Raw genomic sequence first — 15,174 nt, 5'->3', positions numbered from 1 at the left:
GGCCGCTGCGGTTGATAAAAAATATCAAAACTGTTTTTTTTATCGCCGCAGTGCGTGTAAAGTGAATGTGCAGTGATCAAAAAAAATAAATAAATTGTCACTGCGGTGGGGCGGGCGTGGGTGAACGCACGTGTGGGCGACCGATCAGGCCTGATCGGGCAAACACTGCGTTTTGGGTGGAGGGCGAACTAAAGTGACACTAATACTATTATAGATCTGACCGTGATCAGTTTTGATCACTTCCAGATACTATAAAAGTACAAATGCTGATTAGCGATACGCTAATCAGCGAATAAGGGACTGCGGTGCGGTGGGCTGGGCGCTAACTGATCGCTAAACTACCTAACCAAGGGGCCTAAACTATACCTAAAACCTAACGGTCAATACCAGTGAAAAAAAAAAAAGTGACAGTTTGCACTGATCACTTTTTTCCTTTTCACTAGTGATTGACAGGGGCAAGAAGGGGTGATCAAAGGGTTAATTGGGGTGCTGGGAGGTGATCTGGGGGCTAAGTGTGGTGTTGGTGGGTACTCACAGTGATGTGTGCTCCTCTGCTCCTCTGCTGGAACCAACCGACCAAAAGAAGGAGCAGAGGAGCACAGCAGCCATATAACCACATCATATTTACTAATATGATGTGGTATCTGGCTGCTGATTCGTTTTTTTGAAAATCATCAACCTGCCAGCCAATGATCGTGGCTGGCAGGTTGATGACGAACTTGTCCTTTGAATTTTGCCGGCCCGCGATGTGCATGCGCGGGCCGACTTTCCCCGAAATCTCGCGTCTCGCGAGAGGACGCACCGGCGCGTCCACCCAGAGCAGCACGGCCGCCGCGAAGACGCAATCCTGCGTACGGCGGTCGTGAGCAGGTTAAAGAGGCCCCGCGTCCTCTCTTGACAGGCCTGTTTTAATATATACATGCATTCCCCATGTAATAACAGTTCTGGAGCCAGGCTCGGATTGGCCCACAGGGGTACAGGTGAATCCCCCGGTGGGCCCCTGGGCAAAGGGGGCCCCTAGTCTCCCACCCCCTGCACAAGTGGCACTTAACTCAGAAGACTTACTGCACTACATACATATATTCAATGTACAGCACCTTCACTAGCCTATGTTCATATAAAAGACTTGTTAGACTATTTATTATATTTGAATGTATCCATTTGGTGGGCCCCCAAAATAAATTTTTACCTGTGGGCCCTAGGTACCCCAGTCCAACACTGTCTGGAACATCTCTTCTTATGGCTCTATGTTGTACCATTCCTTTGTTATTTCTACTAGAAGTTCTGAATGAGTTGCTAGCAGTCTGCAGTAAGGGTACAGAGGGGAGGTAACCAGTGTGTGTGGGGGGGGGGGGGGGGTGTTACCTGCACAGTCTGACTCTATCCAGTCAGTGCTGCCATTGTCAGACTGTGCAGGTAACACCCCCCCAACCGGTTACCTCCCTCTGTACCCTTACTGCAGACTGCTAGCAAATCATTCATAACTTCTAGTAGAAATAATAAAGGAATGGCACAACATAGAGCCATAAGAATAGAGGCTCCAGAACTGTTATTACATGGGGAATGCGTGAAGCTATTAAAACGGGCATCAGGAGCGGTGACAGGGCCTCCTTAATGGGATGGATATAGCCTCTCACAAATTAAACACATTCACCATAAATTATTTTGGCACATATCTACTGTACTCCTGTAGATTTGTTTGTCCGTTTGCTAGAAAAGCTAAATCATGCCGACTTTATTAAGACACCTGCAGTGGCTGCCAGAGGCCTAACAAAGCCCCCCAGGACCCCAGGACCGCTATGGCTGTATGCCTTTCAGGTCATGGTGAAGGTACAGCGTAATAGAATGGCTTTAAGTTAGTTACAGTCAGGCAATACATGTTTGATATACTGACTATACCAAAGCATGTTAAAAGTGGTTTAATGATAAATAAATAATTAAAGTTTGTTACGACACTCACCGCCAGGTAGATGACGCCGCTGGTTAGTGAATAAGCCCCTTTCTCCAGGAATACAGTTTTTAATCCAGCCGATCATCAAACCCCCGAATGGAGCATAAGAACGTGGCAACTCCCGATCAGCAATTCAGTCGAACTCCTTCCACAGCTAGCAATATACGGAAGCGCTGTCCCAATAATAAATCCCTCCATAAACGAGACCAAGCTCCGTCTTGAAAGTCAAACAGGGAATGATTTATTGAGGGCTACCCGCCCGTATTTATGCAGGTCCCCATCTGGTGGACACGCCCCCAGGGGCCCAGAAGGGAGACTGCGACACAGGACAGACATGCAGCACTACAGAGACAATACATCCCCACAATGCATTATGGTTTCCTCCTCTCTGCCCTGGAGACACCCGAGGAATAATCCAATTATCTCTCAAGACAGAGGGAAATCACCAATACACATGTGGGGACAACAGAACAGACATCACCATTTACACACACAATGTCACAACCCTTTTCAATACACAGACATTTAGCATCCCACAATGGCACGAATTAGACCAGGAGTTCAAGTTGGTTCAAGTCCTTTGTGAACAATGAGGCCATTTAGGTTACTAGCAGCAGACTCCTCTCCTGGGTGGCCGTCCGTTCAGTAGTTCCAATCGGTATGTGGGGAAACACACGAACAGGGGCATACGGACAGGAAATCCAGCGAAATGAAGGCAAACAGACGAACCAGCAATATAGGTCTATACAGATGGATCTGTCACAAAGTTTAACCCCTTCATGCACCTTGGGGTAACTATAAACCTGAGGGGCATGAGGAGTGTATGTAGCAGGCTCATGGGCTGTGACTGCCCCATATATTGCGAGTATCCGCTGTATTAAGCTACTTTCACATCTGCGTTTTGCTTTACGGATTTGAGATCCTTCACAGCAAAACACTTCAGTTTTCTCCGTATTCATTTTCAATGGGGACAAAACTGATAGAACTTGAGCATCGTACACCAGAATGCTCTCCGTTCTGTTTCGTTGCGTTCCCATGCCGCACACAAACACTGCAAGCAAGCATTTTTGTGCGTCATGGGACACTGAGCAAGACGGATCCGGCATGAAACACAATGTAAGTCAATGGTGCTGGACACAAAAATAACTGATCCGGCGCCTATTGACTTACAGTGGGTTTAGTGCTGGATCTGTCTTGTTCATTTTGGAGATAATACGACCGGATCTGTTCTGAACCAATGCAAACAGTTGTATTATTGACCGGATGCGTTTTTTCTGATCCCCTGACGGATCAAGCGAAAACGCAGATGTGAAGGTAGCCTCACACAGCTAACACCCGTCCATAGAAGCCAGAACTGGAGACAACTCTGACCTTGGTCCTGAAGGGGATTCTGGAACTAGTTTATGTTGAGATAAAATTAAGTGCAATAACTAAGATCGTTTTTTTATTATTGCAGGATTTTTTGCTCTGGGTTAAGGGTTTAGACAATCACTGGATCGGTCTGAGACGTACAGAAGATAATAAAGCCTGGATTTGGACCAATGGAACATTATACAACGAAAGCCTGTAAGTCACCTTATTAAAGTGTATACATCCACTCTATTACTACTATTACATCTATGGCAAGTTCTCAGAACATGAAGTCTTAGATGATTTAGTGATTGAAACAGTATGAAAATTGCTATGAGCCGATCTACATTCTATGATACAAGATTGAGTGGCCGATAGTCTGCGATAAAGGCACGTCTGTGTGTTAAGTTGGGGGGTGTCCCTGCATAGTCTGACATAATCAGTGCTGCCAGTGTCAGACTTGCAGGGACACCACCTTTGGCAGGAGGAATAGTAATGCCCTGTTATCAATTTCTTCAAAAATATTCATGGGGAGTAACAGAGGAATGGCGCATAGTAGAGATGTAACAGAAAAGTCTCCATAATCCATAGAAGTATCTACCATTTGATATAAAATAATGAAAATAGATATTAATATTTTGTTTTCAAGAGGAGATGATTTAGTAAAAGAATAGATTGATTAAACTATTGTTCCTGACTGGATTATAGATACCGTATTATGGGCCGACAATTGAAATGATCATTGCTAACCAGCATTACTAGTAACACTCGTTAGTGATGATCTGGCGGTGTAAATGCACTGCCAAGTACCCGATGAATGGGTAATTGTATCTTTTGTACAGCACAAAAAAAATCTTCTTTCCCGGTGGCAGATCGCGCTGTGTAAACACAATCTGCTGCTGGGAAACAACAGTATGCGGAAGAGCGATGGCATTAGCAACATCCCCTCCCCATACTCTGTACATGTAAATGCACCGATCTCCTCCGCTAGCGATCAGCAGATTGTTGGGAAAGAACGCTTCCTTCCCGACAATCTGCTAAATCATCATCCTGTGTAAAAGGGCAATTACCATACCATAAGACTCAACTTTTTTTTTTTTTTTTTTTTTTTACAAAGGGTTACTTTATATCAATCATTATATTATACAAAGCTCATACTTTACATAATGCCAATGATTGTTTCACAAATAACGGAGATTTCACATCTCAGTTTCATTTTCCATTCTTGTGATCCATCAGAAGAACAGAAAAAAAGATAAAACAGGATCCTGTAAAAAAAAATTGACCCTGTTGCACATTTGGCATCCGTTTTTTTGTGTTGTGCGAGTTTAATGTGTTGAAGTCGCTCGTCTGAAACCAGCCTTATAGGCCGAAAAATATGGTAATTTAAAAAATGGTTATCAAACTATTACCTAAATAAGAACTGTGTTTTAATTTAACAAAACATACAAGGAAATATTCAGAAGATAAACACTAAAATTAAAGGGGTTGTCTCACTTCAGCAAATGTATTTATTTATTTTATGCACTTATATTGCGCTACTATATTCCACAGCGCTTTACAGACATTAGCATCCAACTGTCCCCAATGGGGCTCACAATCTAAGGTCCCTATCAGTATGTGTTTGGAGTGCGGGAGGAAACCGGAGAACCCGGAGGAAAGCCACACAAACACGGGAAGAACATACAAACTTCATGCAGATGTTGCCCTTGGTCTGATTAGAACCTAGGACCCCGGCGCTGCAAGGCACCAGTAATAACCAAATGATGTTTATCATGTAGAATAAGTTAATACAAGACACTTATTAATGTATTGTGATTCTCCATATTGCCTCCTTTGATGGCTGGATTTATTTTTCCATCACATTATAAACTGCTTGTTACGACCACCCTGTAATCCAGCAGTGGTGGTCGGGCTTGCACCCTATAGGAAAAAGCTCTGGCCTATGCACTCTCCCATGGTCCTTGCCACTAGAGAGGCCAGCGCTTTTTCCTATAGTATGCAAGCATGACCACCACTGCTGGATTGCAGGTTGGACGTAACCATGGAAATGAACAGTGTATAACGTGATTGAAAAATGAATCCAGCCAGCAAAGGAGACAATATGGAGAATTACAATACATTAGTAAGTACCTTGTATTAACTTTCTCTACAGGATAAATGCCATTTGCTGAAGTGAGACAATCCCTTTAAAGCAGAGATGCTTAACCTGCGGCCCACCAGCTGTTGTAAACCTACAACTTCCACAATGCCCTGCTGTAGACTGAAAGCTGTAGGCTGTCCAGGCATGCTGGGAGTTGTAGTTTTGAAACATCTGGAGGGCCGCAGGTTGGACATCCCTGCTTTAAAGTATACCCTTGAATGCAATTTTTATTATTGCACTGTACTTATTTTGGTGTAAAACATTTTGCCGGTAGGTCATCATTAAAAATGTAGCTCTGTTTTCATTACATTGAAGGCTGTTCTGTGCCGTACAGAGTGAACGCCATCAAGACCAACTTTCTAACACTACGGGAGATTTATCAAAAACTGGTGTAAAGTAGAACTGGGTCAGTTGCTCAGAGCAACCAACCAGATCCCACCTTTCATTTTTCAAAGCTCTTTTGGAAAATGAAAGGTAGAATCTGATCGGTTGCTATGGGATACTAAACCAGTTATTTTGATTGATAGAGAAGTAAGGGCCCCATAGCAAGGATCAAACCGGGCCCCCACACAGGACAGAAGGGTTTCCGCCTAAACCCATTTCAGTGACCCTTGGGCCATTTCTCCACTGCCTCATTTGCTAAAAGTTGTTCCTTTAGAGGGTAGAGTCCTGACCAAGTGTTCACCCCCAGTAGAAGAGGAGATATTCCCAACTAAGACTGGGCCCCCTCCTGCCCTGGGCCCCATAGCACTCACATGGTCTGCCGCTATGGTAGTTGCGTCCCTGGCTGCAGGCCAAGCAATAAGTGAGTTCGTCTGACAGAAGGAGCTCTGAGCAGTTTGCACTGTATTGTAAAACATGTAATTGTCGATAAAAGCCTTTGAAACATATGAAGTGCGTGTAATTATATTTCACTACATCACAGAAACAACTGAAACAGATCTAAAAGCAGTTTAGCAACAAACTTTGTGAAAACTAATATTTGTGTCATTCTCAAAACTTTTGGACACGACTGTACACTATGCAGTAAAATTGACCAGTTAACTCCTTAAAGAGGACCTTTCACTAGAATAAAAAATCTAAACTAACTATACAGACATGGAGAACAGCGCCGCTCCGTTCTCCCGGTATAGCCTCCGGTATCTTCATATGTTAGGCTCCACCCAGTGGAACCTGCCGGCGTCTCATTCTCCCATGCAGTAGCGCTGGCCAGAGGCTATACCGGGAGAACGGAGCGGCGCCCAGGTATAACAGTAAGTGCAGGGAGATCCCCGGGCGCCGCTCTCCATGTCTGTATAGTTAGTTTAGATTTTTTATTCTAGTGAAAGGTCCTCTTTAAGGACACAGCCCTATTTCACCTTAAGGACCAGGCCATTTTTTGCAAATCTGACCAGTGTCCCTTTAAGTGGTGATAACTTTAAAACGCTTTGACTTATCCAGGCCATTCTGAGAATGTTTTTTCGTCACATATTGTACTTCATGACACTGGTAAAATGAAGTAAAAAAATAAAAACATTTTTATTTATATAAAAAAAAACTAATTTAGCAAAAGTTTGTAAAAAAAATAAAAAATTTCCAAGTTTAAATTTCTCTACTTCTATAATACATAGTAATACCTCCAAAAATAGTTATTACTTTACATTCCCCATATGTCTACTTCATGTTTGGATCATTTTGAGAATTATATTTTATTTTTTGGGGATGTTACAAGGCTTAGGCTACTTTCACACTAGCGTTCGATCGGATCCGTTCTGAACGGATCCGCTCATATTAATGCAGACGGTGGCTCCGTTCAGAACGGATCCGTCTGCATTAGAACTTAGAAAAATTTTCTAAGTGTAAAAGTAGCCTGAGCGGATCCGTTGAGACTTTACATTGAAAGTCAATGGGGGACGGATCCGCTTGAAGATTGAGCCATATGGTGTCATCTTCAAGCGGATCCGTCCCCATTGACTTCCATTATGAGTCGGAACGGATCCGCTCGCCTCCGCACGGCCAGGCGGACACCCGAACGCTGCTTGCAGCGTTCAGGTGTCCGCTCACTGAGCGGAGCGGAGGCTGAGCGCTGGCAGGCGGATGCATTCTCAGTGGATCCGCCTCCACTGAGAATGCATTAGGGCCAGACGGCTGCGTTCAGGGCCGCTTGTGAGCCCCTTCAAACGGAGCTCACGAGCGGACACCTGAACGCAGGTGTGAAAGGAGCCTTAGAAGTTTAGAAGCAAATCTTGAAATTTTTGAGAAATTTTCAAAAACCCAATTTTTAGGGACTAGTTCAGATCTGAAGTCACTTTGCGAGGCTTACTTAATAGAAATCACCCAAAATGACCCCATTCTAGAAACTACACATCCCAAGGTATTCAAAACTGATTTTACAAACTTTGTTAACCCTTTAGGTGTTCCACAAGAATTAATGGAAAATAGAGATACAATTTCAGAATTTCAAATTTTTGGCAGATTTTCCATTTTAATATTTTTTTTACTTTTACAAAGCAAGGGTTAACAGCCAAACAAAACTCAATATTTATGGCCCTGATTCTGTAGTTTACAGAAACACCCCATATGTGGTCGTAAACTGCTGTATGGGCACACGGCAGGGCGCAGAAGGAAAGGAATGCCATACGGTTTTTGGAAGGCAGATTTTGCTGGACTGTTTTTTTTTACACCATGTCCCATTTGAAGCCCCCTTGATGCAACCCTAGAGTAGAAACTCCAAAAAATTAACCCCATCTAAGAAACTACACCCCTCAAGGTATTCAAAACTGATTTTACAAACGTCGTTAACCCTTTAGGTCACGGGTGTCAAACACAAGGCCCGCTGGCCGAATCCGGCCCGCCAGACCTAGTCATGTGGCCTGCGTAGCCGCCGCCGGCCGCCAGCCTTCACCTTTTATTATCACTTCCTGCAGGCGGCCCCTGCAGGAAGTGATAATAAATCGCATAAGGAGCGCTGTATATTACCGGTACTTACAACTACAAGCGCTCGCAGGAAGGAGGGAGGAGGCAGGCTGGGAGGATGGGCGCTGGCAGTGTGAGTCATAAGTCACGCCGCGCCTGCGCCACCCACTTTATGAATGAAGCAGGCGGCATGGGCGCATGACGTATGACTCACACTGCCAGCGCCTGTCCTCCCGGCCGGCCTCCTGCCTCCTCTCTGCCTACCGAGCGGCGAGAGCTTGTAGTTGTAAGTACTGTAATACACAGCGCTGATTATGCGATTACATACAATTAACTATTAGACATAGGATTATACAGTGAGCGGGGCCCGTGTAGTAGAATACAGTCACTGCACAGGCCCCGCTGTCATTATAAAAGCAGATGCCGGCCCCTAGCCCGTGTATTGAGAGTCATTCACTACAGGGACACTTATGGAGGGGATCTGTGGATGACACATAGCATAAGATGCTATATATGTGTCATCCACAGATCCCCCCCATAACTGTCATACACAGATCCCCCATAAGAGTCACCCACAGATCCCCCATAAGTGTCACCCACAGATCCCCATAAGTGTCACCCACAGATCCCCCATAAGTGTCACCCACAGATCCCCCATAAGTGTTACCCACAGATCCCCCATAAGTGTCACCCACAGATCCCCCATAAGTGTCACCAACAGATCCCCCATAAGTGTCACCCACAGATCCCCCATAAGTGTCACCCACAGATCCCCCATAAATGTCACCCACAGATCCCCCATAACAGTGCGTCACCCACAGATCCCCCATAAGTGTCACCCACAGATCCCCCATAACAGTGCGCCACCCACAGATCACAATTAGTTCAAAACCCACCAAAAGCACACCTTTTGGTTCAAAATATTTTTTTTCTTATTTTCCTCCTCAAAAACCTAGGTGCGTCTTATGGGCCGGTGCGTCTTATAGGGCGAAAAATACGGTAACCCTTACAGTTCTGGAATGTGTTGAATAACACTGACACCATTATGTCAGTGTTATCCAACACATTCCAGAACTGTAAGGGTTACATAGCATCATAAATCAGTATAATGCTATGTGACCCCAGTCAGCGCTTGCAGGTCAAGCTTTCAGAGCTAGTTATTACTTACATTATTACAAAAAACAGTAATAATTGAATGCAGTGACAATAATTTATGATAATAAAGAGTGGACACATAGTCCTACAGATACAACCGGCCCTTTGAGGGTGACCAAACTGCTGATGTGGCCCCCGATGAATTTGACACCCCTGCTTTAGGTGTTCCACAAGAGTTATTGGCAAATGGAGATGAAATTTTAGAATTTAAATTTTTGGCCACATTTTCCATTTTAATCCATTTTTTTCAGTAACAAAGCAAGGGTTAACAGCCAAACAAAACTCAATATTTATGGCCCTGATTCTGTAGTTTACAGAAACACCCCATATGTGGTCGTAAACTGCTGTACGGGCACACGGCAGGGCGCAGAAGGAAAGGAATGCCATGCGGTTTTTGGAAGGCAGATTTTGCTGGACTGTTTTTTTTTTACACCATGTCCCATTTGAAGTCCCCCTGATTCACCCCTAGAGTAGAAACCCCAAAAAAGTTACCCCATTTTAGAAACTACGGGATAGGGTAGAAGTTTTTTTGGGTACAATGATTTTTGGTTGCTCTATATTACACTATGGGGCAAGATAACAAGAAATAGCTGTTTGGCACAGTTTTTATTTTTGTTATTTACAAAATTCATCTGACAGGTTAGATCATGTGGTATTTTTATAGACCAGGTTGTCACGGACGCGGCGATACCTAATATGTATACTTTTTTTTATTTATGTAAGTTTAACACAATGATTTCATTTTTGAAGTGTTTCCATAGTCTGAGAGCCATAATTTTTTCAGTTTTTGGGCGATTACCTTGGGTAGGGTAAAATTTTTGCAGGATGAGATGTCGGTTTTATTGGCACTATTTTGGGGTGCGTGTGACTTTTTGATCGCTTGCTATTACACTTTTTGTGATGTAAGGTGACAAAAAATGGTTTATTTAGCACAGTTTTTATTTTTTACGGTGTTCATCTGAGGGGTTAGGTCATGTGATATTTTTATAGAGCCTGACGATACGGATGCGGAGATACCTAATATGTATATTTTTTTATGTAAGTTTTACACAATAACAGCTTTTTTAAAACAAAAAAATGATGTTTTAGTGTCTCCATATTCTGAGCCATATTTTTTTTTATTTTTTGGGCGATTGTCTCAGGTAGGGGCTCATTTTTTGCGGGATGAGATGACGGTTAGATTGGTACTATTTTGGTGGGCAAGTGCCTTTTTGATCGCTTGCTGTTGTACTTTCTGTGATGTAAGGTGACAAAAAAAATGGTTTCTTTAGCACAGTTTTTATTTTTTATTTTTTACGGTGTTCATCTGAGGGGTTAGGTCATGTTAGGTTTATAGAGCCGGTCGATACGAACGCGTCAATATGAACACGTCGATACCTAATATGTATACTCCCCCCCCCCTATTTTTTACCAATTTTTTTTTACTTTATTTGGGGGAAAATGACGTTTTTGTTTATTTTTACTTGAAACTTTTAATTCTTTGGGAGGAAAACTTTATTTTTAAAAAAAAAAAATTCTGCCTTCCATGCCATCGGGTCCCCCGCACAGCCCCATGGGGACCCGATGGCACCGCTCACCGCCGCCGCAATAGATAAAAGCCGCAAACCGCAGGTCTGAATTGTCACGGGACCCCCCCGGGCATTTAGCCGAGGTGCCTGCTCAGTAATTTGAGCAGGCACCGGCTTCCACTGCGCGACAGTGATCAGAAATACACAGGGCGTCCTGAAGAGGTTAAATTCATTTTTCTGTTCAGTACGGTTCCAACGATGCCACACTTGTATAATTTTTCTTGCGTTTTAATACTGAAAAAACAATGAAAACCTTGGAGGAAAAAATAAAATGTATAACCATATTGTGACCCCTATAACTTTTTTGTAGCTATGTGTACGGGGCTCTGTGAGGGCTCATTTTTTGCAGGACAATCTGTTCTTTTCAGTGATATCAATTTGAAGTGTGTGCGACTTTTTGATCACTTTTTATTTAAAAAAATGATTGTGTAGTTGAAGTGACAAAAAATGGCAAATTGGCAGTTATTTTTTTTTCTTATTTCGCCATTTGCCGTATGCCATTAATATTGTTATATTTTAATAGTATGGGCATTTTTGCAAGCGGCGATGCCCATGATGTTTATTTTTTTTATTGGTTAAGTATTTTTAATTTTTATATTTGCTAAATCTCATTTTTTTTACTTTTTTTAAGTCACTTTGGGTGACAATAACTGGCAATCATTAGATTGCCCAATGTGTTCACTGATGGCTAAATAGCCATCATTGAACACTTCATTTGGAATATAACAATACAATGCTGCCACCTAGTGGCCTGTATTGGTATATTCCTGAAATAGACACCAAAGCCTCAAGCAGTACTTCAGCGAAGTAACACGGTCCCTGATCTCAGCTGTTACTGACCCAGAGAATGAAGGGCACAGGTTAATTTTCCTGCAAACATAATGCCATGGGAACAAAACCCATAAAACTGTGGAGGAATTTTTTTTTCCAATTCTACCCCATTTTGATTTTTTTTCCCAATTCCCACTACATTGTATGGCATATTAAATGGTGCCATTAGAAAGTACAACTTGTCCCTGAAAAAATAAGCCCTCATACAGCTATGTGAATGGAAAAATAAAAAACGTTATGGCTCAAGGAAGATAGGGAAAACGTAAAAACAAAAAAAAACTTAGCAATGCTCACTTACAGCTTGGCTAAGAAGACTCTTTAAATTGAAATGACAGTTAGGCCTCTTTCACACGGCCGTAGGTGTCCTGTGCCCGTGCAGCGGACTGCAAATTGCGGTCCGCAATTCACGGGCGCCGACCGTGGGGCATCTGCAGCGGATCGCAGACCCATTTACTTCAATGGGTCCGTGATCCGCCCGTTCCGCAAAAAGATAGGACATGCGGAATGACAACGGAACGGTGCCCGTGTATTGCGGATCCGCAAATGTGGTCCGCAACACAGGAATGAGACACTTTGTGAAAGGGGCCTGACACTTTAACATCTGCATGGAGTTTGTATGTTCTCCCCGTGTTTGCCTGGGTTTCCTCCAGGTTCTCCGGTTTCCTCCCATACTCCAAAGACATAATGATAGGGAACTTAGGCCCAATGCACACGGCCGTGGAACACGAATGTGAGCGGTCCGTGGTATCCCGGCCTGGCATCCTGCTGAGAGCAGGAGTGCACGGCGTCATTGGTTGCTATGACTTTGTGCGCTTCATGCCGCCGCTGCACTACAGTAATACACTCGTATGATCTATACAAGTGTATGACTGTAGTGCAGCGGCGGCATGAAGCGCATGGCGTCATAGCAACCAATGACGCTGTGCGCTCCTGCTCTCAGCAGGATGCCAGGCCGGGATACCACGGACCGCTCACATTCGTGTTCCACGGCCGTGTGCGTTTGGCCTTAAATTGTGAGGTCAGTAAATGATGATGATGTCTGTAAGGCCTCATGCACACAACCGTTGTTTTATTCCATGTCCATTGTGCCGACCTATTTTTGATTTTCTGCAGACCCATTGATTTTCAATGGGTCCGTTGAAAACTCGGCTAATGCACCGATTGCCATCCGCATCCGTGGTTCCAGTCCGTCAAAAAATATAACCTGTCCTATTATTTTCACGGAAAACGGTTTGCGGCCCCATTCAAGTCAACGGGACCGCTAAAAAACGCGGAGGCACACAAGATTGTCGTCTGCGTCCGTTTTTTTCCTATCATTTGCATGGTCTTAGACTTTTTTTACCTTCCTTTATGTCTGGTGGTCCTCCAAAAATAAAGGAAGACACACGGAAACAAAAACGGAAATGGATCACCGAACAACGGAACCCCATTTTGCGGACCGCTTAAAAATACTGTCGTGTGCATGAGGCCTAAGTGTGCAAAAAAAATACATGAAAGTGAACTGCTGTGTGGCTGTTTATCAGCCTCCCATAGATCTCACTACTTACCAGTAATACCTACATAGCGTTAGCCTGTCTTCTTCAGAAAGATATGTCTGTATACAGTAACTATGTTCTGTGAGGTGTGGAAATCAGACAATAGTGAAAGACGTTTATAATACCACCGAATACTGAGTGTTTGATAAAAGCATTCCTTGTATAACAAAATGCCTTCTTTTCTAGATTCTATATCCAAAGATCATCACAAGAAAATGTTGAATGTGTTTCATTAATTCACGATCGTGTAAGAAGTAACACTGGAACTATTTACTACAGATGGATATGTAACAAGTAGATTCTTGCACGTGACCATGTGCCCTCCGAGAGAAGGCCTTATGCATAATGAGATTGATGAAAAAAGAAGGCCATCTTTCTACCGAAGAATCGTTTTTCTATCAACAAATGAACCAACTTCATTCAGATACAGCTAAACAACCACTAATCCTTGTAATAGTTGGACACTTATTGTTCTGTGGCGGTCTCAGCAGTCATCTCATTATTACAACAGGCAGGATTATGGGTAGCATGGTGGCTAAGTGGTTAGCACTGGTGCCTTTCAGCGCTGGGGTGCTAGGTTTGAATCTGAGCGAGGACAACATGCATGGAGTTTGTAGACAGTGCTGATAGGGAGCTTTTAGATTGTGGGCCCCATTGGGGGAGAGTAAAGATAATGCCTGTAAAGTAGTGCAATATAAGGGCGCAAAATAAATAAATTACAGATAATGCAAGATGACAATAGTGGATGGTCACCGCTGTCAATTAATGGCTTTTATTATTATTATTATTAGTAGTAGTAGTATTATCATCTGTTATCAAAATGTCAGTATTTGGAGTATTACTTTTTTTGTCTTCTTAAAATATAAGCTGTTTTCACAAAAAAAATAATGTAAACTGAAATTAACATTTTGTATCAAATATAAAATTTCATAAAGTTGACAAATACCTTTCAAGTATTAAAGAAAGCAAAGCAGTACCCGAAACAGTGTCCAAGGTTACTAATAGCAAAATGAAAAACATTAGCCATCTAGGACCTAGTGAGGAACTTCACACATATGAGATATTTTGAAAATTTCCATAATGTTTCCTGCAGTCATATTGACATAACTCCAAGTCTCTCTTTAATCCATATATTTTAGTCATGTACAAAGGCCGAACCATTGTGGTAACAAGTCCGCACAAATCATGTCTATATTTAATATAGGTATTCAGCTTTCTCCGGCACTAGCTCTACTATTCTTTGGATTACAATCCATCCCATTTGACAATTACAATATGTTACACCTTTACGCCAAGTAGAACTCAAATTGCAAATGACTGGAAATCTCGAACCCTCACCCCACCCATAATCATGTAACTTAGAATAAAGATAAAGGGGGTCAATTACTATCTCATATATACGCCAATTTCTGGTGTATAGCTGGTGCAGATTGCAGAGGAAATGTATCATCTCATTTATCATATCATTTTCTATGCCTGTTTTAGGCATAGAACATGTTCTAAATCAATGCCAGCAAGGAAGGTGGATGTGCTGACGTAATGTAGAGACCGGTGCCTCTTCATAACTTCAGGGGATCCACCGCCAGCGCAGGGATTTATTAAGACCAATTTCTAAAACGTTGCTCTTAAAAAAATAACCCCCAAAGTTTATGGTTATAATTAGTAAAAAAAAAGGTGATACATTAAGGCCTCATGCACACGACCGTTGTGTGTTCCGCAATTTGCGCAACGACACGGACAGTCATT

General features: G+C 42.8%; 1 protein-coding gene across 2 annotated transcripts in view; it reads left to right on the top strand.

Moving 5' to 3' along the window:
• Positions 1–14,411, top strand: part of LOC122941050 (C-type lectin domain family 2 member A-like) — a 152,140-nt gene extending 137,729 nt beyond the window's left edge. For both annotated transcript variants that reach the window (XM_044298040.1, XM_044298039.1), the window contains exons 5-6: positions 3,408–3,517; positions 13,615–14,411. In XM_044298040.1, coding sequence (XP_044153975.1) covers positions 3,408–3,517; positions 13,615–13,726 — 222 coding nt within the window. In that variant the 3' untranslated portion in view covers positions 13,727–14,411. The remainder of the gene's footprint in view (positions 1–3,407; positions 3,518–13,614) is intronic.
• The last annotated feature ends 763 nt before the right edge of the window (positions 14,412–15,174 follow it).

Source organism: Bufo gargarizans, chromosome 6 (genome assembly GCF_014858855.1).
Source record: "Bufo gargarizans isolate SCDJY-AF-19 chromosome 6, ASM1485885v1, whole genome shotgun sequence".
Classification (NCBI taxonomy): Eukaryota; Metazoa; Chordata; class Amphibia; order Anura; family Bufonidae; genus Bufo; species Bufo gargarizans.
This window is presented reverse-complemented; position numbering and strand designations above follow the sequence as displayed.